General features: G+C 41.9%; 1 protein-coding gene across 6 annotated transcripts in view; it reads left to right on the top strand.

Moving 5' to 3' along the window:
* Nucleotides 1-24,424, top strand: part of Cbx5 (chromobox 5) — a 36,990-nt gene that overhangs the window by 7,941 nt on the left and 4,625 nt on the right. For 2 of the 6 annotated variants that reach the window (XM_038342361.2, XM_038342360.2), the window contains exons 2-4: nucleotides 10,565-10,664; nucleotides 12,346-12,524; nucleotides 21,359-21,545. In XM_038342361.2, coding sequence (XP_038198289.1) covers nucleotides 10,605-10,664; nucleotides 12,346-12,524; nucleotides 21,359-21,545 — 426 coding nt within the window. In that variant the 5' untranslated portion in view covers nucleotides 10,565-10,604. Of the gene's footprint in view, nucleotides 1-10,304; nucleotides 10,428-10,564; nucleotides 10,665-12,345; nucleotides 12,525-21,358; nucleotides 21,546-24,424 lie in introns of those variants that run through there. The other 4 variants (XM_038342362.2, XM_038342365.2, XM_038342364.2 and 1 more) reach the window with 3 other exon arrangements.

Raw genomic sequence — 24,424 nt, 5'->3', positions numbered from 1 at the left:
AGAATTTGAGAGGCTGAGGTCGGAGGATCACATGAGGTCAAGGACAACCTGAGCTATATAGTGAGATCCTATTTCAGAAGACAGGAACAGAAAAACCAAACAAAGTTATTTGAGAAGTGATAAATCAAGAAAAATAGAACACATAAATAACCATTATTTGGAACAAGAGATTGATGCTACTGTTGACCTTTCAAAGAGCAATAAACATTAGAAAGCTTGGGATGGTGCTTCTCTCATCCTAGGAGGACTAGGCAGCAGGATTGTTGCACATTGGAGACCAGCCCAGGCTACAAAGTGAGACCCCCAGCCCATGTTTTCATATCTGATGAAAACCTGTGCCCAAATTGCTTTGTTCCACCCCTCACTCCCTACAGCAGACCAGAGCAGTGATGACATTTGTTAAGTGAGCTGTTCAGTTTCATCTTTAATTTACTTATTACAGTCTTCATCTTTCCAGTATTAGGACGTTGCCTTTGGGTTGGGCATGTTGACAAGGCATTTAATTCTGGAGGCAGAGGCTAGTCTGGTCTATTTCTAATAGTGGTAGACACCTTGTTTAGTTGCCTTTGGACTTGGCAATAAGGTTTAGTAAATAACGGCACTTATCCAACTCCAATCCTGATGGTCTGAGGTCCATCCCAGGACCCACATGGTGAAAAGAGAAACCAACATCTGCAAATTGCCCTTTGACCTCCACAGGAATGCTGCGGCACAAAGGTGCCCCCACAAAAACATACCTTTAAGCTGAGACTACTTGTTCCTTTCCTGGCCGCCCAGGCCTGAATAATCACACAGAAAATATATTAATTACAACACTGTTTGACCTGTTAGCTCAGGCTTCTTACTAACTAACTCTTACATCTTAAATTAACCCATTTCTTTTAATGTATGTATCACTATGAAGCTGTGGTCTACCTGTAAGGTTCCAACATCTGTCTCCTTTGGCAACTACTTGGTGTCTCCTGACTCCACCTTCTTTACTCCTCTACTTCTGCTTGGAATTTTGGCCTTGCTATATTCTGCTCTGCCATAGGCCAAAGTAGCTTCTTTGTTAACCAATGGTAATAAAACATTCATAGCATACAAGGAGAATCCCATATCATATACCTGCAAGGATAGGCAAATAAATAAATATTTTAAAAATGAGACTTTTTTATTTATGTATATGAGTGTTTTTGTACCAATGTATGTATATGTGCCATGTGCTTGTCTGGTGCCTGCAAAGATCAGAAAAGGATGTAAGTAGCCCTGGAACTATAGTTACCAAGACACTCTGTTGCTATATTCTAGTTATCTTCACCTGTGGGCTTCTCTGTGAGACCAGCAACTGCTCTTAACAGCCGAGCTATGCTCCGGCCCCCAGTTAAAAAAAAAGTTAAATTACTTTCTTTTTGTTTTGTTTTAATTTTTTTGAGGAGGCAAGGTTTCTCTGTGTAGCCTTGGCTGACCTGGAACCTGGCCGACCTCTAACAGAGATTCACTCTGTCTCCCAAGTAAGTACTGTAAAGTCACCTTTTAAGTAGCTTTTCTTTTCCTTCTGAGACAGTTACACTGTATCTCAAGGCTGTGGTGGAGCTCACTGTGTAGCCTTGGCTGGCCTTGAACATTCAATGATACTTTTGCTTCAGCCTCCTGATTGCTACTAGTTTGACAAACATGTTGCCTTTCTGCTCTTTTGGTTTGGCTTGGTGGTACTTGGGGGTTGAATACTCAGCCTTGTGCACGTCTCATGTGCACTGCCCCTTAGCACCTAAGGTGCTGCTTCCAAAACCCATGTAGTCTTTTTGAGGGGACTGGGGGACAATCTTTATGGAAGCACTGACTTAACCAAGAAGAAACTGATGTTTTTAGCCTACAAGTTGAAGACAGTAGATTTAGTGCCCATGCAGTACTTGATACTTATTAGGCTCTCAATAATATCCCCAGCCAGCTAAAGTTTTCGAAAAGGAACAGAATGACTATATTAATCATCTCTTTGGCACAGGATTTGAATTGGGAATGTGGTTGGAAACTGGACAAAGAGAAAAATCTTACTTGGCTTAAATAACAGCAAAACACTTGAAGAGCTAGGTGGTCTGATATCAGCCATCCTCTTGGTCATTTATCTGATGGTTGCCTCTCTTTGCATTTAACTATCAATATATTTGAAGTGTAGAGCATACTTTTATTACATTGTGCCATAGTAACTCACACTTAAATGTCAATATTGCAAAGCCCTGCAAGGTTCAGTAACTTCTGGTGTGGTTTGCTCCTCCTATCATCACCTATTATTGTGTGTGTTTTAACAGCTTTAAAATTGCCACAAAACAAAATTGGTCAGGATCATATTTGATGGCCCAGGAGCTGCCACGGATACGCTTGTATGGGATGAAAGAAATTCAATACTGGCTTGGTTTTATTTATCTAAAATGTAGGACATGACTTCAATATAATTCATTTTGCAAATACACCAAGGTGATGGCCAAGCACCGTATTGTGCCCTATTTGAAGGAATGCTCTCTTTATTCACGGAAGTTTTACAGTCTGAGGTGTTTCTTACCTTAATCATATAAAGAATCCTTTCTTGTCAGCGTGTATTAATCAGATTGTAGTATATAGTCTCATAAATATTCTCAACAGTTAAAGTAGAAATATTTTAGATTATAGTTATGTAAGTTAATTTTTATGTCTTTGCTAAACAGATTATTGAGCAAATCTAAATTGCCTGACTTAGTATATATAGGCTCTTCCTTAAAAATAGATGATTAGTTGAAATGACCTGAAGGGGTCTTTGTAAGCCCTAAGCTATTTAAGTCTAAAAACTGCAAACAACACCAGGATAAAAGACTGAGCTTTATGACGGCTATTTTGTTTGGTTTTTGGTTTTTCTGAGATAGGATTTCTCTGTGTATTCCTGGCTGTTCCAGAGCTGGCTTTGAACTCACAGATTTTCGCCTGTCTCTGCCTCTCTAGTGCTGGCATTAAAGGCGTGCACACCAATGCCCCAAGATTGGATGATCGCAAAGTGTTTTATGCATGCTCATAGTTTTATTTAGACAGAGGGCTGTTTGTTTTTGGAAACAGGGTCTGCTGTGTAACTCTGACTGACTTGGACCTCACTGAATAGACCAGGATGGCCTCAAACTCAAAAAGATGTATCTGCCTCTGTCTTCAGAGTGCCTGGATTATATGTATACCACTACACCTGGCCTCAGATGATCTGTCAAAGTTATATGCATAAATTCATGGTAATCTACCCAAACATTTTTGTTGCCCATTTTTCTTAAGATTTATTTATGATGGGGGCTGGAGAGATGGCTCAGAGGTTAAGAGCACTGCCTGCTCTTCTCCTGAGTTCAATTCCCAGCAACCACATGGTGGCTCACAGCCATCTGTAATGGGGTCTGGTGCCCTCTTCTGGCCTGCAGGTATGCACACAGGCAAAATATTGTATACATAATAAATAAAATGAAATCACAGGATGTGTTGTATGTGTCTGTAAGGTGGCAGGTTTATTAATTCATGTTTCATCACATTAAAAGAGGAGTGAGTATGAAATTAACACCCCCTTGAGAGTGGGGCTTTAAGATAAGAACATTCCTGAGGTAGAATTGTTAAGAAGAACCATTTGAAAAACATATTCCAATAATGATGTCAAGTTCTACTTTCTCATAAATATTGGAATAGTTGAGGATACAGTATCTGTCCAAGGATTAATTTCCCAGTACCCTAACCAAACTTTATTACAACTTACACTTAAGAGGAGAAATTCGGTAGATTTTAATAATAGGGAACAAAAATTCAAATAACCTTTATTTGAGATAAGAATTTGTGTGTTGTTGCTAAAAATACCAGTTTATCAGACTGATATGTCAGGCTGTTCTGATAATTCAGGTTTTAGTCCACATTCATTTATAAAATAATAATGGTCAGGGTCAGTGTCCCTTGAGGACCCAAACCCAGTCTTGATTATGCCTTATTCACCCCCAACTCCCCACCATGTGCTTCTTAAAGCTGTCTTTCTTTTCTCTGAGCAATTCTGAGCCTCTGTGCTTAAGTCTATATTAATATATCTTTTTAGGGGGGGTTCTTTGTGTAGTCTTGGCTATCCTGTAACTCACTCTGTAGACCAGACTGGCCTTGAACACACAGAGGTCTGCCTGCCTCTGCCTCCCAAGTGCTGGGATTGAAAGTGTGTGCCACAGTACCTGGCTTACTATATCTTTAACTCCCAACTCTTCTTTGTTTTAAACAAAAAGAAAATATTGGTCAGCTGGGCTTGTTAACAAGAGGCAGATAAAGAGAATCTATATTCTTTCTGGCCAATGACTCTTTTTTTCCTTTTTCTTTTTTTTGGGGGGGGAGGGTGAGATTTGGGGAGGAGGCACATATATCCCCAGTGGAATTACAGAATGGCCTTTAACAGGTGGTCTATGTCTTAATCTGAAAGAAAAAAAGAAGGAAACTGGGTAATACCTGTAACCCCAGCGCTCTGGAAACAAACAGGATTGTTGTCCATCTAAAGGATGAGACAAAATGAGACCTTGTCTCAAAAACAAAAGCCAAATAAAGAGCTTTCCTTCTCTGTTCATTGTAGCAGGATGCTTATATAACCAGTAGTTATGTAGTATAGTTGTGTGGTTGGTTGAAACGATGCCTTTAGCTTCTCATTGTTGGGATGTTCTAGGGGTTGTACTCTGAGCTTTGCACATGTGGAGCATTCCCTTTACTACTAGACTTCAGTCTCAGCCACAGTCTGATTTGAAAAGGATGAGCTGTAACTGCTGCCACAGGGAGGACTTCATCTGTATATGTTCTTTCCTCTACTGGAATAACATTTGTGTTGTTTATATGTGTTTGTTGATGATAGAGCTATTAATAACCACAGTTAATCCTCCTCAACTCTTTGCAAATCCAGTCTCTAACATAGACATTTTAAAAGCTTTTGACTTCTTAAATTGGGTGTTCATCTGTTTCTGGTATAGATAGAATGATAGCCCTGTAACAAAACCTGAGCCAACCCGGACAACTGTAGTGTGCACTCTGCCATGTTTTTGTTAAAGTGCCATATGACCAATACTTTAAAATCATAAGTCCAGTGCAAGATAAAATATTTTATGCTGTATGTGTTTTATACCTAAGACCATTGGTACTTAAAGATCCATAAAGGGCAAAAAACCACAAGCAGTTTTTGGCTTGTTTGCGTCTGTTTATTTCTTAAAACTGTCTGCATAGAACGCTTTAGAAGTTAGGACAGTAACCAACAATTGAAGCTTTACATCAGCTGCAAAATTGGTTTTACTTGTAGTTTCTTGAGACGAGATCTTAGACAATAGCCCAGGTTGGCCTCTTATGCTGACTTTTCCACTTGAGCCTCCCAAGTACAGGGGACTAAAGGCATATCCTACCATGCCCAGCTACCCCGGACTGCTGTCTCCCCAAGAATCTTAGAGAAGAAATTGAAGTTTCTCTTTGAGTATAGTGCTGTGTTGCCAGTAATCCCAGAGCTAGGCAGGCAGAGGCAGGAGGATTACTGCAAATTGAAGGGCAACATACTTGGTATATATACAGAGAGAACCTGTCAGAGGGGAAGAGGAGATAGAGGGGAGGAAGCCTGTGCCATGTGAAGCCACTGATCAATAGTATATTTAATTTGTATGATAAGGGTGAGCTTTGTATATGTTTTCTCTTACTCTGCTTTTTAGCTGGGACTTGCTGTCTGGAAAAATTTTGCTACTTTTTTTGTTTTCCCAGACAGGGCTTCTCTGTGTAATAGGCCTGGCTGTCCAAGAAATTGCTTTGTAGACCAGGCTGGGCTCAAACTTACAGAGATTCTCCTTCCTCTGCATCCCAAGTCATCCTGAGCTGGCTTACAGAATTTTTACTGTTATTCAAAAATGGAGAATTCATTGATAATCCATCTGGATACCACTTCCGAATAATTTAGTGAGTGATGCAGTGAAGAATTTTATCAGTTAGTTATCATCTATATCACTTTTGTTCTTTAACTGGTAATGGAAAAAATGCACGTGATGTTTCCTGAGCTTTAAAAAAAAAAAAAGCCAGGACATCCGGTATTGAAAAGTAACAAACAGGGTGGAGGGGCTGGAGCAGACTCTGACACCAGGGACTTGTGGATGGCTTTAGTTCCGTGATTAGTTAATACTGCTGGCCATTATACCTACTGTTTTGAATTGACAAGAACCAACGGATTTTAAGTGCTTTTTTAATATTTATTTATTTATTATGTATACAGTTAGCCAGAAGAGGGCACCAGACCTCATTACAGATGGTTGTGAGCTGCCATGTGGTTGCTGGGAATTGAACTCAGGACCTTTGGAAGAGCAGGCAATGCTCTTAACCACTGAACCATCCCTCCAGCCCCGATTTTAAGTGTTTTTTTTTTTCTTTAATCTTAAGTAGAATTGTATTCCTTCTCTTCTTTCTGCATGTCCCCTCCCCCACACCTTTTTTTGTTTGTGTGGGGGGGCGGTTTTGAGACAGAGTTTCTCTGTGTTGCCCTCACTGTCCTCAAACTAGTTCTGTAGACCAGGCTGGCCTCAAACTTACAGAGATCCATCTCTCTCTGCCCTCTGAGTACTGGGGTTAAAGGTGTGTGCTACCACCACCATGGTTTTTAAAGATTTCATCTGTTAAAGAATCCTTTGTCACCAGGCGGTAGTGGCACACACCTTTACTCTCAGCACTTGGTAGGGAGAGGCAGACGATCTCTGTGAGTTCAAGGCCAACCTGGTCTACAGAGTGAGTTCCAGGATAGCCAGGACTGTTACACAGAGAAACCTTGTCTTGAAAAACAAAACAACAAAAAAAAGAATCCCTTGTCAATGGTTTGGAATCAGTGTGACTCTGCTTGACCATAAAATTCTTTGATTTTTTTTCCAGGACTGACTTCTGTCCACATCCCTTGTTGAGGAACCTATAATGTGAATTTGCCTAGGAAGGTCTGTTGGTGCTCTTTTGGTCCTTTGGGCTCTAGTTGCTGCAGTCTATGGTGTATAATCCTTTCACTAGAGATGGCTGAAAGCTGTTTTCCTTTAAAAGGCTCTCTAGAAACTTGAGAGGGTTCTCACCCCTTCCCATGAAGATTTCCATAAGGATAAGGCTCCTTCTCTCTTGCTCTGCCATAGTATCAGGATTCTGCTTTACTCACTCCTCATCCTGCCATATCTCATTTCTCATACCAGAATGCTCCTCCCTTTCAGGCTCAGCTTGAACCACCAGCCTTGATGCTTTATCTGGTCCAGGCTCTAGCCTTAAATTGTCTGATTGGCTTTGTGTTTCATTTGACCCTAATACCCTGGGTTGTACTGTCTAAAAGAGAATTATGTCCCCTCCCATGTCTGGTTGCACTTCTCATTTCTTACTGCTGGTTCTGAGCAGATCTGTAACTTCAAGGTTAAGATAAGACACATTCCATCAGAACTATGTTGTCATCCTTGCCAGCTTCTGATCTGAGTCTGTTCAGTAGATTTACAAGACAGTTGCACACCATTCTTTAAAGAATATTATGGTTGGACTCTGACTCCTGGCATCAGGCCAATTTGATTTGTCAGCTGTTACAAAACCCATTTCCCATAGAGAGAGGGGCTTTGACTCACGTGTCCTTCAGCCTGTTCTTTAGATGAATAGTAGATCTGAACCTTTTATTTCCTGGTGTTTTATAAAGGTAAAGGTAGATAACAAGAATATATTGTACGTTGTTGTGTGTTTTGTGTGCATGTACACACGTGTGTCTATTGTGTAGCTAGGGATGCACACCATGGCAAATGTGTAAAGTCAGAAGACAACTTTGTAGTCTCAGTGCTCTCTTTCCACCTTTGGGATCTGGAGATCATACTTGGTCATCATCAGGCTTGCATGGCAAGCTGAGCCATCTTCATGGCTGCCTATGATAGAGCTCTTTCAGTATGAACTCAATTCTTTTCTGATTGGGTAGGCCGTGGGGATTTATTACTCAAGGTTTTTCTTTTCAAGATTTATTTTTATTTTATATGTATCAATGTTTTGCTTATGTGTATGTCTGTGGACCCCTTGTGCTGGCAGAGGTCAAAAAAGGGTGTCAGACCCCTGGGTCTGGAGTTAGAGATATTGTAAAGCCACTATGTGGGTGCTCTTCACTGCTGAGCTATCTCCAATCCTGCATTTTCTTTTCTTTTCTGTTTTCTTTTTTCTTCTGAGACAAGATCTTGCTATGTATCTCTGACTGTCCTGGAATTCACTCTGTAAACAAGGCTGGCTTTTAACAGTGAATCCACCTGGCCCTGACTCTGCTCTCCAAGTGCTGGAGTTGCAGGCCTTTGCTGTTGCTCCCAGATGTTTGTCCTATTTCAGTGACACTGAGATTTGGTAGAAAGCTTAGTTGTTCAAGATTAGTTGTGCCTAGCAAGTTACTGCCTTGACCCTATTTTAATTTCTCTAGTGATATTTTCACAGTTCTTAATTACAAAAGGAGAGGACAAGCATGACAGTGCACATATTTAGTCCCAGCACTGGGGTGGCGGGTGGCAGAGGGAAGTGGATCTCTGTGAATTTGAGGCCATCCTGATCTAAAGAGTGAGTGATCTAAAGAGGACAGCCAGAGCTACACAGACCCTGTTCTCGAAAAAAAGAAAAGAAAAGAAAAAAGAGTTGGTTAAAAAAAAGTTTTTTGCTTTTGTGTGTGTGCTTGGGGTGCTCATGGAAGCTAGAAGAGGACATTGGAGCCCCTGGAGCTGGAATCACAGGTAGTTGTGGGTGCTGAGAACTTAGCCTCTGAAGAGCAGCAGCAAGCTCTTAACCACTGAACAATGTCTCAAGACCTCTTTAGTTTTTATGGCAATCATTGTAGCCCTGATGGGCCTCACACTTGAGCTAGTGGTAGTTTTCTTTTCTACCTTTTGAATGATGGAAGTACGGCAGAACACTGCCACACTGGGGAAATAGCTCTGGGTAAAGGAGTCTGCTTTCAATGTCTGGAACTCACATAGGGGGAGAAAATCAGCTGCATAAGCACACCATGGCATGGCAGGCATCCATCTGGATATAGATATATAGGGAAAAGGCTGTGATGGTGCTCGACATAGTGGTACACACCTCTAATCCCAGCACCTAGGAGGCAGAGGCAGATAGATAAAGATGTATGAGCTCAAGACCAGTTTGGTTTAAATAGTGAGTTCCAAGACAGCCAAGGAAACAGATGCGCTCTTTTTGGGCGGGACATGAATATACACACATACACAGAGAGACAGAATAAATAAATATATATGTAAAGGCATGTGCCACTGTTGCCCAGCCCCTGATACTAATGTTTGATGGCCAAAATTACCACCATTTCTCTATGTGAAGCAAATACAGTTTTGGATCTCCAAAATGTTTGTTCCAGTCAGGTGAAAGAACACTATGTATTATAATCTGGTTTTCTTTCTCCTGAGACTAGGTTTCATGTGACACAGGGTGGCCATGAACCGGCTGTGTGGTTAGTAGTGCTTGATCTTCTGCTTCCTGTTAATGGACCTCATTTTATTATTGTGTCCTCCTTTCCTTAGGTCTTAGGGATTATTAATATAGAGTAATATTTTTGGAGGTAATAATTGCTAAAAGTCTATTATAGCATTACAAGAAAAACCAACAGGAATAACTAACAAAATACTTAAATTTAACCATAATGGCTGTGGCCAACTTGCTCACCCTATTTTTTTTTCTTTTTTTAAACTAAGGGACTAATTTTTCTCACCTGTAAATTCAGTTGAAGGGTTCTTTTGTGAGTTGGGGATGTAGCTCAGTAGTCTATATAAGGCCCTGGATCCATACCCAGTTATTGTTTTAAGTCTTTGGGTTCTAGTTCTGTTATAATTCTCTCCAACAAGAAAAGTTACATAGTGTCATTAAAATACTTCCCCTCTCCCTTTTCCTGTTGCTTCTTTCCCTCAAGCAATTTTAACTAACTGTACAGTGACAGATGGTGGAAAAGCTTTGTCCAAAGTGCTTCTAGATGAGGGTGGTTTCTCTTGCTTGGTCTGTTGTAAGAACCTACTCTTGCCCCTCCCCCTCTGCCAGTGAACTGTGATCCTGTTAGGTGGTCCTAAAATGCTATTGATTAGTTCACAGCTTTTAGAGGAATAAGCCTAAATTTTGGACTTTAAATTAAAGAATTAACTCCCTTGAGCTCTGAAAGCCTTGGCCTTGGGGCCAAGGGAGGTACCTTCCAACTTCTCCACCCAGTCTGCAGTGAAAAGGAAAGTTAAGCCTTTTAACTTTTTCATTTGCCTCTCCCTCTTAGTCTAGTAAGGCTGCCAGTTGCCATGGCAACGGACTGGGACAGCTGCGCAGTGGCGCCCAGGCAGCTGCGTGGGGGCGGGGGAGCTGCCAGCCCGCCAAGCCCCAGACCTGGGAGGGGAGGCCCCTCCTGTTAGCCCAGAGGGAAAGAACGAACTGGGGCGATCCGGTAGGTAAGGGACGGAACCCCTATTGATCTACCTCGGGCTTTTCTTCAGCATGAAGGTATAAAGAACAAAAAAAATCTCTTCCTCCCTCAAACTGTAGAACACATATGTAAATCCTTGTTTTTTTTTTCCTGGTGAGGCAGGGAAGGCCATAGCCACAATGCTTAGCTGCATGCTTCCAACATGGGGCTGGTTTTAACCCAGCGCTCTGACCTAAACTGCTCAGCTCACGGAAATTCCAAGGTGAGTGGGGGTGGGGGTGGGGTACTCTCACTGGAATATGACATTTCCTGTCTGGTGAGGTCGGTGACTGTTCATTTTAAATAAACCATATATATATTGATGCCTGGGAGTCTTCTAAATTAATGAAAAGATTATTTGAAAATCTTATACCTACATTTCCCCGTGCCTTCTCAAATAAAGTTATTATAGGTCAAAAATTAATACAAGCAATTTCTGAGGCTAGCCTACCTAGTGCTAATAAGTTCTGTAGGTAGGATTTTTAACACTATATTCCTGTAATGGGTTCTTAAATTACTAATTCAAAATAAATTGATAAATACAACTTCTGCTTCTTTAACTTGAAAATTGTGAAATTAGTGCCCTTTTTATTCCTGAGGTTGACCTTCTGGCCAGGATGGGAATGCTCTGAAAAACATATTTAGAGATTTATAGCAAAATAACAATAGAGTCAACTAAAATATCAATTCATGCTATTTGGTAATCCAGACTATAGGTACCATTTAACATGATTAAGGACTGTGGTTCAACAGTGTGGGAATTTTAAAAACTAGATTCTCTATTGAGCACCCCTGACATGCATATTTCTGAGCTTCACTCAGTTTCCATTTGTGCTGCATTGCCCTGGCTTTCCTGGGTAATGAATAGTCCACTGTGTTCTGAGGAACTACATGTTGATGCAGAGGCTGGGGCCAGACTTTTTCCCCTCCTCTTCCTTTGGCCCAAAGTCAGCTTTGCTTAAGGGGCAAGGTACCTCCATAACTATTTGGATTAGTTGAGCCCTGGGAATTTCGGGCCAGTCCAGTGACTAATTTTGAACTTTTTCTCTGCCCTTCTTCCCCCTTTTTTTTTTTTTGTTTTTGTTTTTGTTTTTGTTTGGTTGGTTTTTCGAGACAGGGTTTCTCTGTGACTTTGGAGCCTGTCCTGGAACTAGCTCTTGTAGACTAGGCTGGCCTCGAACTCACAGAGATCTGCCTGCCTCTGCCTTCTGAGTGCTGGGATTAAAGGCGTGCGCTACCACCGCCTGGCTCTTCCTTTCTATTCCCAAATGAGCTTGCTAAAAAGGAGGCTTAGTGTGTCTGAGCTGTTAGCCTTGCTTTTGTGAGCTGATGGACACACTGAAAGGCAGGCTCAAGCATTTAAAGGAAAATGTACCAAGTCACTAGAAATGTGGTGAGAGATGGCCTGTGTATGTGTGTCAGTGTGTGTGCTGCTAAGAGACTGCTCAGAGAACAGAGAAGTTACTTTTCAGTGTTTTGAGGAGGAAGGTTTCTTTTTTCTTTTTCTTCATATTTTATAAAGACCTTTAGTCACCTTGGAGGAAAAGATTTTTATTTTGTCTTGGTTCCTTTAATTGAAGGTTTTCCACATTTCTCTTTGAGTTCCTGGCTCACAAGTAGATGCAGAAACAGTCAAGAGTAACATACCATGCTATTTGCCTTTTTAGAATATAAAATTAAGGGAGTTAAACAATTGTGCCATCTGATAATTTTGATCTTTTTCATCTGAAGAGAAGTTGTTAAGGAAATGTGCAGATTGACCCATTTACAAGATAAATTTGTAGTCCTGTCTTAGAATCTTAGAATAAAGAAGGGTGTGCGGTTGACGTGTGCCCTCTATTCCATCAAGAAGTGACAGTTTTAACCCTTGTGGATTGTAACCATTTTGTCTTTCCCCTTCTCAGGAACCTGGTGGCCTTAGTCCTTCAGGTGAATCAACGTGCGACATGGGAAAGAAAACCAAGAGGACAGCTGACAGTTCTTCCTCAGAGGATGAGGAGGAATACGTCGTGGAGAAGGTGTTAGACAGGCGCATGGTTAAGGGGCAAGTGGAGTACCTGTTGAAGTGGAAAGGCTTTTCTGAGTAAGTGCTTTCTTTTCCAGGCATTAGAACTCTGTAGAGGCGGAAACCTTTGGTTTACTTGCTCATGAGCCAGTGTCTACCTTTTTCCCATTTACACACAAAATAAGAATCAAGAGAAGCAGCAGACCACATAGTCTCCCCATTATGGAGCTGATGTTTAATGATCTTATTTTGAGGGATAATGTAAGGAATGGTTGGGAGCACAGACTTAGGAGCCAGATTTTCTGGATCAGACTCTTATTCCACCCTTTAAGATACAGGTAGATGAGCTCACCTAATTTTTTTTTTATTATTGTTATTTAAGAAATTCTTTTCTTGCCAGGTAGTGGTGGTACACACCTTTATTCCCAGCATGGAGTGGGGTAAAGGGGGGCAGAGGCAGGAGGATTTCTGTGACTTCAAGGCCAGCCTGGTCTATAAAGCAAGTTCTAGGACAGCCAGGACTCAAAGAGAAACCCTGTCTTGAAAAACCAAAATAAACTTTTATTATTTTGTGTGTATGAGTGGCTTGCCTGCATTTGTATCTATGCCCTGCATTTGTGTTGTCTGGTGCCCACAGTCCAGAGAGGGCATCGCAGCAGTTAGAACAGGAATTACAGATGCTTGTGAGTGGCCATGGGAATGCTGAGAACCAAACCATGGTTCTTTGGGAAAGCAGGCAGTGCTCTTAAACACTGAGCCATTTCTGCAGTCCATTGGGATAATCGGTTTTTTCCCCTTTAATAAAATAGGAATAAGCCGGGCAGTGGTGGCACATGCTTTTAATCCCAGCACTTGGGAGGCAGAGACAGTCCTCTGTGAGTTTGGGGCCATCCGTGTCTATAGAGTAAGCTCCAGGACAGGCTTCAAAGCTACTACAGAGAAACCCTGTCTTGAAAAACCAAATAAAATAAAATAGGGATAAGAGGTGGGTGTAGCTTAGTAGTAAAGTGCTTTCACCTGGCATACTCAGGTTTGATCCTGAATTTGATCCTCACATATGCCAGGGGAAAAAAAGAAAAAAGATTAAACCAGGGTTAAGGATGATAGTACTTTGAGGTCTCACTAAGTGTGAGTAGACAGCTTGTCATTGCAAGTGTGAACATTTGAATTTAGATCACGAGAACCCATACAAAGTCAGGCACATGTATCTCTTCCTGGGAGATGTGAGACAGACAAGAGAATCCCTGGAGGCCTGAGGGACAACTAGCTTGGCATATATAGCAGTGAATAAGGGAACCTGTTCAAACAAGGGAGAAGGCGCGGACCCTTGGCAGGAGAGGAAGCTAAATTGGGGCAGGTAGGAGTTGGGAGCACTAGTTTTTCCTCTGAATCCAGGTGGCTAGGTTTGGGTCTAGTTCTGGCCTGTGCCAGTAGCTAAAAAGCCTCAGGCAAGTGGCTTTTTTGTGAATTCGTACCCCAAATGTTGGGTGCCAATTGTAGCACGATTAATAAAAACTCAGAGACAGATATTGGGATTTGACCTGAAGTTCAGAGAGTAAAAGAGCCGCACCGATCAGCCTTACAGGCAGTGGTGACACACACCTTTAATCCCAGTAGCCACACTCGTTGCCATAGAAACCGGATGGTAGTGCACACCTTTAATCCCAGCATTAGAGAGGAATATAAGACGGGAGGAGACAGCTCTCACTCACAGTCTCATTCTGAAATTCCTGGAGGAAGGGTCGCCATTTCGGATTGAAGTAGAGGTAAGAGCCATTGGCTGGCTGTTGGCTGGCTGTTTTACTCTTCTTTTTTTTTTTTTTTTTTTTTTTTGGTTTTTCGAGACAGGGTTTCTCTGTGGCTTTGGAGCCTGTCCTGGAACTAGCTCTTGTAGACCAGGCTGGTCTCGAACTCACAGAGATCCGCCTGCCTCTGCCTCCCAAGTGCTGGGATTAAAGGCGTGCGCCACCACCGCCCGGCCTGTTTTACTCTTCTGACCTTTAGGCTGAACCCCAATATCTGTCTCAGGGTTTTATTAATTGTGCTACGGGGACCAACAACTGAGGTGGTCTCTGACCTCCAGTTCTGCACACCCACACTCACATACAAACAAGCAGGAATGTACACCTAATACATATACATGTACATACATACTAAAAGTTTTTTTGTTCTTACTTTTAATCTGTAAGGGACAGTCAAATTCTTGTTTTGGTTGTATGCAGGATATCTGAGGCCGGCTGGCCTGTATCCTTCCTTCAGTTTTGTCTTTGCCTCCCGTCTTGCAGTAGGAGCACTAGCACATCCAGCTTTTTATGTGAGTTCTGGGGACTGAACTCGCATCTTCAGGCTTGGATAGCAAGTGTATTTACTTACTGAGCCATTTCCAAAACCTGATATCACAGCTTTAAAGTGTAGGGCGTCAGGAGGGGATATATAGCTCAGTAAAACAGTGTTTACCTGGTATATGTGAGGCATTGGATTTTGTTCTCTTGGTTTTTTGTTTGTTTATTTGACTGATTGATTTCTTGAGGCAGGATTTCACTGTGTAACAGCCTTGGCTGTCCTGGAACTTGCTCTGTAGACCAGGCTGGCCTGGAACTCACAGAGAAATGCCTGCCTCTGCCTCCCAAGTGCTGGGATTAAAGGTGTGGGCCACTATCCAGTTGTATTTTATTCTCAATACCACAAAAAGCAAACATAGAAACAAAACGCAACAAAAACAATGGGTAGAACTAAATTTGCTTAACGAGTCAATGTTTCCCAGTCCTTTAAAGTTAGGACCCTTCAGGACCTAGTGAAAGTTATTTCATTATATTATTTAGCATTTTTCATATGGATCACTGGGCATATATTCATGCATAACACAGTGCTTATCATTTAAATACACTTACTTAAATAGTCTTATGACTGAATTGACACTAGAAATACTTGTATGTTTGAAGAGGCGTAAAACAGTTTGAACTTTTGGTACTTAACAGAGATACACAGGTGAAAGACAAAGCTAGGGTAGATAGATTAAGAATGTCACAAATAGGCCGGGCAGTGGTGGCACACGCCTTTAATCCCAGCACTCGGGAGGCAGAGGCAGGCGGATCTCTGTGAGTTCGAGACCAGCCTGGTCTACAAGAGCTAGCTCCAGGTCAGGCTCTAAAGCTGCAGAGAAACCCTGTCTCGAAGAACCAAAAAAAAAAAAAAAAAAAAAAAAGAATGTCACAAATAAATGCCTGGGATTGGGACTGGAGACATGGCTTCTTGCTCCTCCAGAGGACTGTAGTTAGGTTCCCAACACCCTTGTGCCACAGCTCGCAATGGCCTCATTTTTACATTTAGTGAAAGAATTTAAATAAAATATTTTTATTTTGTTTGCTTGTTTGTTTTTTTTTTTTTTTTTTTTTCAAGACAGGGTCTCACTATGTATCTCTGGCTGTCCATGGAGCTCTCTTGATAGATCAGGCTAGCCTCACACTTAGATATCCGCCTGTCTCAACCTCCAGAGTGCTGGAAATCAAAGGTATGTGCCACTATGCCCAGCAAATAAAATCTTTTTAAGGAACAAATGCCTGGGGTTTCATAAAAGGGTAGAATTAATTTTTTTTGTCTTCCTGAGCATTGTCTGCAAGAGACTACCTAGCTGTGTACCATGGTACCATCCATACCTAAACTGTTTCTTCCTGTGCCTTATATAACTTGTGATAAGAGTTTGTTACTCAAGAACAAGGTTAGCCATAGAAACTAGGAATTTGTCTTAGTTGGTGGAGGGCATGCCTAGCATATACTTTGGATTTGATCCCTAGCACCGCACTACTGAATAAACCAGGCGATCAGTGGGTTGAGAGAAGGAGGAGCAGGAACCCAAGGTCATTCTTGGCAACACAGTAAACTCCAGGCCAGCCTGGGTTAAAAGAGCCCCCCACCGCTGCCGCCCCTCCCCCAAAAAAGTTTTGGTGGATTGATGTGCTGGTGTGCTTCTTACAAAATAAGTTAAAGCCCAGCGGTGGTGACACACGCCTTTAATCCCAGCACTCAGAAGGCAGAGGTGGATCTCTGTGAGTTCAAGGCCAGCCTGGTTTTTTTCCAGGACAGGCTCCAAAACTCCACAGAGAAACACTGTCTCTAAAAACAAAAAAGACTTATGTGTATGAATTCTTTGCCTGAATGTCTATATGTATAGCTTGTATATTGTACATGCCTCATCAGAGGAGGTAGTCAGAACCCCTGGAACAGGGGGTTGAGGAGATGGCTCCGTGGTTAAAGAGCACTAACTGCTCTTCCAGCATCAAATCCCAGCACCCACATGGCAGCTCACAGCTGTCTGTAACTTTAAGACCTGAGACCCTCACTCAGACATACATGTAGGCAAAATTCAATGCACATAAAATAATGAAAATAATGAGTGTAAGCTACCATGTAGGCATTGGGAATCATATCTGGGTCCTCTACAAGAACAAGTGCTCTAAATCACTGAGCCTCTTCTCCAGACAGGGTTTCTCTGTGGCTTTGGAGCCTGTCCTGGAACTAGCTTAGACCAGGCTGACCTCAAATTCACAGAGATCCGCCTGCCTCTGCCTCCCGAGTGCTGGGATTAAAGGCGTGCACCAACACCACCCAGCTCTTCCTGTTAATTTTTTAAATTTATTTTTTTTTCTTTTTTTTTTGACAGGAAGAGTTCTTTATTGTACATTGGAGAAATAGCCCTGTGCGTGGTTTCTGATTTCTACCACAAAAAGTAGAAAGTATTGACTATTTGCTGAAATATAAAATGCACACAGAAGATTATGCTTGGGAAAAGAAAAAGAAAAAGAAAAAGATAAATTTATTTTTACTTTTTGTTCATTTATTTTCATGGTTTTTATTTGTTTATTTTTGTGGGTTTTTTTATATTTATTTATTCATTATGTATACAGTATTCTATCTGTGTGTATGCCTGCAGGCCAGAAGAGGGCACCAGACCCCATTACAGATGAATGGTTGATGAGTGAGCCACCATATGGTTGCTGGGAATTGAACTCAGGACCTTTGGAAGAGCAGGCAATGCTCTTAACCACTAAGCCATCTCTCCAGCTCTTTTTGTGGGTTTTTCATTTTTGTTTTTAACAACCCTGGCTGTCCTGGAACTAGCTCTGTAGACCAGGCTGACCTCGGATTCACAGACATCCTCCTGCCTATGCCTCCCGGGTGCTGGGATTAAGTGCGCCACCACTGCCCAGCCACTTCCGCAAATTCTAATCTAAAATGTCACACAAACTGCCCCAGTAGAATCTGTTTCTCACAGAAATGTCACTAGCTAGCACCACTCAGCCTTTGAACCCAAGGTTTTGTTTTAGCAACTTTTGTCAAGCTAAGTGCAGGTTACAGATGCTGCTTGTGTGGCTTACAGACTTACTGTTCTGCTTCTGTGTGTCTCAAATAAAAACAAGCTTGTATTTCCTGTCTAACCAAAGAATTATGCCTCTGGGTAGGGAAAGAGGTGATAGTTTTCTTGCTGTAATTTCACAAGATTGTTGTAGTCTTAACTTTCTAGAACCCATGCTATAAATAGAAAATACAGAGAACAACCTTGAGAATATCAAAATTGAAACACACATATTGGTTTTTTCCTATAATCTGTTTGGAAGGCTGAGTCAAGAGAACTGCCAAGAGTTCAAGACCACCTTGGGCTACATTGTAAGACTTTAAAAATTCAGGGAATAGGTGCGTGTGGCAGTGCACACCCCTAATCTCAGCAGAGACAGTCAAATCTATTGGAGGCCATCCTGGTCCACCTAGCAAGAAGGCTGGGAATATGTCTCAGTAGAGTTTTTGCTTGAGATAGCTAGGGCCCTGAGCTGGGTCCGGTGCCACAGAGTGGAGGTGTGGTACCACGTGCCTGTGAACCCAGTGTTCAGGAGGGAGAGAAGTTCAAAGTTATCCTTGACTACATAGTTTGAGGCCAGCCTGGGCTACATGAGACCCTCTTCCCCCAAAAACTTTTTCTGCATTATAGGGCTTCCTGTTTTGTCTGATCATACTGTTTCAGGTTTTGTGTATGTGCACCCTTACATGCGTGTTCCCGCGCGCACATAGACAACTTGGTGACAGGAGACTTGAGTATCACATTTGAATTAATGCATTCCACCTCTTACTTGCTAGAGTTTACAAATAACACCTAACGCAATTGGAGGTATGTAACTTGTAGGCCCATATTTCTATATGGTGTGGCAGCCAGGCTCTGAAGCCATAGGCCCCACCTGATGTGGTCACATAGCCCTGTAGACAGGCTGATACTGCCCTAACAAAAGCCTGGGTGTGCTGCTCCTTTCTCCTTTGTTAGAAATGTAGATCGCCTAGGGAGAGGTGTTTGCCAAAACTGATGACTAAGTTGCAGGTGTTTTATCCCCGGAAAGAGTATTAATGAGGTATCTACCTTGGGTTACGGGGGAGGGGGGGTGTTGTATAATAAACGCGGGTAGATCTTGAGGGTGGGGAGAAGCCTGAGATGCCCTTCTGTGATAATGTCAACTGTGGTTATTTCTCGCACCTCCATACTGGTCCAGATAGGGAAAGATAGTTTCTGTGTTGGGGCCTTTGGTCCCTGACAATAGCTTTATTAAGTTAACCTCTTTCTACAGGCTGTTGGCGTGTGTATAAAATCACACTCCTTTGGCACTGAATTAATATTTAAATTTGGGTTTTCTTGTTGGGTAGCTATGCAATGTATTGAACCCATGAGCCTGACTTATGACTGGAACACACATGCTTACCACTGAGCTATTTGCCCACTATGGACTGGGTTTGTTTGTTGTTGTTGTTGTTTTTGTTTTAGTTTTCAATTGTGTACCTGTCTGCCTGTCTGTGAGGGGTGTGAATGCTGTGCAGGAGCCTCAGAAGCCACTAGATTCTCTATAACTGGAGTTACAGATGTTCAGGTCCTCTGTGAGAGTAACAAGCACTCTTAACCACTCAGCCATCTCTCCAGCCCCAAAATTGGGAGTTTTAAAAAGGTTTATTATGGTGTGATTTATGTATCATAAGAGTACCACTCACACCTGGTAGTAGTGGTGCACACCTTTAGTCCCAGCACTAAGGAGGCAGAAGCAGGCACTTCTCTGAGTTTGATGCCAGCCTGGTCAACAGAGTGAGTTCCACGATAGCCCTCCAAAAAGAAAAGTCACCCACTGCCAGCACTCGGGAGGCAGGCGGATCTCTGAGTTCGAGGCCAGCCTGGTCTACAAGAGCTAGTTCCAGGACAGGCTCTAGAAACTACAGGGAAACCCTGTCTCGAAAAAACAAAACAAAACAAAACAAAAAAACAAAACAAAAAAAAGTCACCCACTGGAATTGTACAATTTGATGTTTTCTGTTTTATTTTTGAGATAAGTAAGACAGGGTTTCTCTGTTAACCCTGGCCTCGAATTCCTGAGTGCTGGAATGAAATGTGTCCACCTGTACCTGGCTCAGTTGTTTTTGTTTGTTTTTTGGTCAACATTTGTAGATCTGTGAGACTGTTAGAACACTCCCATGTAGAGCATTTCCTCAGTCTAACCTACTGCATGTCTCTAAAATATATAGGACATGTCAGAAAACTCAAAAGAAAGCATATCTTTTCTTGTGTCTGTTCTTTTCTTTTTTTAACTTAGTATATGGTGTTTGATATTTTCTTAGGTTGTATTTTGTTTCTTTCTGTTTGCTGGATATTGTTCTCTTACACAGTTGCACTACATCTTGTTTATTATCAGTTGATGAGCATTTGGGGTTTTTTTTTTTTTTTTTGACTATTAAAATGTTGCAACAGGGTTAAGGATTAACATAAAATCCAGCTTTGGGTTTGATTCCCCAGCCCTAAAAATAACAGTGCTTCTGTAGTAATTTAATAGTTATTTCCCTGGACCACAAAATAGGGTTTCTCTGTGTAGCCCTGGTTGTCCTGAAACTCACTTCAGGCTGGCCTCGAACTCTGGGATCTCCCTGCCTCAGCCTCCCAGGTGCTGGGATTAGAGGTGGGTGCCGCCAATCCCAGCAGCCATGATTCTTCACACAACTTTGTGTGAACATATTTTCCCCAAGTTCAGAAGTGAAATAAGATCAAATTTGTTGGATTTTTTTTTCCCTCTACAGAGCTGGGGGTCTGCGTTACATGTGCTAGGCAAGTACCTTACAACTGAACTATATGCATATACCCCAAGCCTCTTGTTAAATCTTTATTGATGTCCTCTTTGAAATAAAAGCATTGAAAAGGGCTGAGGCTGCAACTTGCTAGCACTTATCAGTCTTAAGTTCTGCAGAGATGGTAAGTGTGTAAAAATCCAAACGAGAGGGCTGGAGAGATGGCTCAGAGGTTAAGAGCATTGCCTGCTCTTCCAAAGGTCCTGAGTTCAATTCCCAGCAACCACATGGTGGCTCACAACCATCTGTAATGAGGTCTGGTACCCTCTTCTGGCCTGCAGACATATACACAGACAGGATATTGTATACATAATAAATAAAAAAAAAATCCAAACGAGAGAGACAGACAGACAGCCGGCGAGGTGGGGGAGAAGCTGGGTGGTGGTGGTGCACACCTTTAATCCCAGCACTTGGGAGGAAGAGGGCAACGAATCTCAGTGAGTTCAAGGCCAGCCTGGTTTACGAAGTGAGTTCCAGGACACCAAGGATTGTTATATAGAGAGATTCTGTCTTAAAAAATAAATAAAAGCCGGGCAGTGGTGGCGCACGCCTTTAATCCCAGCATTCGGGAGGCAGAGGCAGGCGGATCTCTGTGAGTTCGAGACCAGCCTGGTCTACAAGAGCTAGTTCCAGGGCAGGCTCCAAAGCTACAGAGAAATCCTGTCTCGAAAAACCAAAAATAAATAAATAAATGAATAAATAAGTAAATGAAATAGGCCATTATCATCATCTCTCAGTCGTTTTCTTTTGTCTTTATTGTTATTGTTCAGGGAGCACAATACTTGGGAACCTGAAAAGAATTTGGATTGTCCTGAACTGATTTCTGAGTTTATGAAAAAGTATAAGAAGATGAAGGAGGGTGAAAACAACAAGCCCAGAGAGAAGTCAGAAGGAAACAAGAGGAAATCCAGTTTCTCTAACAGTGCTGATGATATAAAATCTAAAAGAAAGAGAGAGGTAAGTTTTTCCCACCTCTCACTACTAGTCTTTTGCTCCTGCTATGCAAAGGGGGGTTAGGTTTGTTTTCTTCCAAGGACATACCTGCAGGGTCTGGTTTACTACAGTGACCCCTTCTGGCAAGGGAGAGCTGGTATAGTGCTGATTCTGACTAAAGTGTCAACTAATGTGAAACTGCCTCCTTCGTGAATAGCAGTGTGTGTGTGTGCTGAGGAGCCCAGAGGAAGGTATTGCAGCTAGAGTTACAGGCAGTTGCGAGCTCCCTGAAGTGAGTGTTGGGAACCAAACTTCTGAGTCTAGAAGAACAACAAACTCTCTTAGCAACTCTCTAGCACCAAAAGGAAGACTCTTAATTTTTTTTTCTTCTTAAAGAAGGAAAAGTAGCTCAGGAGTAAAGGTGCCTATTCCAAACCTGACAGCCTGTGTTCAAATCCTCATATTTCGAAGGAGAAAATTGACTCCTAAAAAGTTGGCCTTTGACCTCCATGTGCACCTGCCTACCTGAACACACCAATAATAAGAATAATAAATTTTTACTTTATTAAAAAACAGAACTGGGCAGTGATGGCCCATGTCTTTAATCTGCAACTCAGGAGGCTGAGGCAGGCAGATCTCAATGAGTTTGATGTCAGCCTGGTCTACAGAGTGAGTTCCACAACAAAAAACCCTGTCTCAAAAATCAAAAAAAAAAAAAAAAAAAAATCTTCTTTTGTGTCTGTTTGCGGTTTAGCTTGGTTGGAAATTAATTCTGAAGTATGGCTTCACTCAGTTGCTTTTATCTTTCTATAGTAACATAGACACCATATTGCCTCTTTTTTTTCTTCTGTGTCTTTGCTCTGTGGGTATAACATATTTGTTATACCACTCTACCACTCCAGCTTTGCCTCTTTACGTTTTATTTCAAGATTAGGAAGAATATATCATATGCTTAAAATTTAATAAATAGAAGTATAAGTCTGTGTAGCATCCCTACATCAAGTTCCTGTTTATCTGCATTATACTTGGATGCTCATTTGTCTATCCTGTTACTCTTAACTCTGACTACACCTTAGAGACACCCAGTGGGTGTTTAAAGATGAGCCTTACACCAGTTAAACTGGGAGTTCGGTGGGAGGACTGAGGTTTGGGCTCTGTAAAGGTTTGTATATGATTCTTGGGGTTCTGTAAAGGTTTGCATATAATTCTTGGCCTCAGGCTTGGGGTTTTTCTGCCTGGCTCCTTTCTCTGGTTAATTTTATTTTCATAACCATTTATTTGTTTATTTGAGACAGGGTCTCTATGTAGCCCTGGAGCCTGTTATGTAGACCAGGCTGACCTGTAACTCAGAGATCCTACTAAGCACTGGGATTAAATGTGTGGGATAGCATGCCTAGCTGTAACCTTATGCCAGATTCTGGAAAGGTCTGAATATTGTTATGATAAACTATATTGATAAAGAATTTAAACATTTTCCATTTTCTAAGGAAATAGGACTTGATGTTTTCGGTTCTTTAAATTTTATTTGTTTTGTTTTTTGAGGGAGGGGCTCACTATGTAGTCCTGGCATAAAACTCACTGTGCAGACCATGCTGGCCTCAGTCTCTGTCTACCTTTGCCTCTCAAATCTCCCTGTGCCCTTTTTAAATTTTATTTACATATTTTAATACCTTTTATTTTTTGTGCCGGGCGGTGGTGGCGCACGCCTTTAATCCTAGCAGTTATTGTCTTTTCACCAGATTAGTCTGGTCTGTAGGCTTGGAGCAGGCACCTTTATCGACTAAGCCATTCATTCATTCATTCGTTAGCTCTTGTATTCTGGCTTTTGTCATTTGGTTCTTTTCCAGTTACGTTGATATAGCAGAATAACACAACCAAAGACTTTTAACTGTGTTTGTGAGAGTCAGTAAACAGCTCTTCAGTTCAGGGTCTTTGTTCTATTAGAGGCAGTAATCTGCTTAGAGTCCCAGCCACTTCAGAGGACTTCATGTCTGTCTAGTTCTGGAGCTGCTGACCTTGAAAACAACCTCCACACATCCTTTACATTCTCAGCCATCCTAACAGCTGTCAGGTAGACAGCTGGCATGATAGGTAGTAGCCAAGTGTTTTTAAGGTATGGAGGAGATTACATTTCTTTAGACCACTGCAGAAGAGATTTCCTAGTCGGTTTTATGCCTGATTTAAGATTACTGCCTGTGATGATTTCTGTGTTTGCCTTGCCTTGGCTCCTTTCAGCAGCTTGGACATTGTTTCTCCATTTCTCTCCCCCTGTAACAGGCTGTTTCCAGCCACCAGTAATGATGGATGACTTAGTCCCTGTGCCAGCATTCCAGCTGTGAGCAGCTGTGTTTGCATTGGGAACCTGTCCCACAGTGCCCCAAAGAGTCTGTGTCTTACAAAGTCAGTATCCATGATACAGTACCCATTGATCCATGACTAGAATTTCTTTTCTGGTATCTTTGGGGACCACTAGGACTGTGCAAACTTTTTGTGTTTCTTTTTAAAATTTTCATTTATTTGTTCAATGGATTGGGGAGCAGGAGGTCCAGGAATATGTGGGAGTTGGTACTTTCTTTCTATCCACCATGTGAGTCCCAGAGATCAGACTCAGGTTGTCAGACTTGCCTGCAAGCCCCTTTGCCCACTGAGCCATCTTTTGATGGCTGCTTTCAAAGGAAAGGAAAGTAAGACAACCAGAGAAATGTTAGGAAATCACACACCCAAGATTTGGTTTGTTTGAAATATCTTAAGTTTGTGTGTGTGTGTGTGTGTACTGATGAATGAGTTTACAGTATCTCAAGTCTAAGTCCAATCCCAGTTAATGATAACAGTGGTCCCAGGGGCTCTCCTGCCAAGTATATGCAAACTAGTGTTTATGACCTTTGAAATTTTCCCTTTTCAGA

This window comes from Arvicola amphibius, chromosome 9, assembly GCF_903992535.2.
Source record: "Arvicola amphibius chromosome 9, mArvAmp1.2, whole genome shotgun sequence".
Lineage (NCBI taxonomy): Eukaryota > Metazoa > Chordata > Mammalia > Rodentia > Cricetidae > Arvicola > Arvicola amphibius.
The sequence above is the reverse complement of the archived record's forward strand: the minus strand, read 5'-3'. Positions and strand labels throughout refer to the sequence as shown.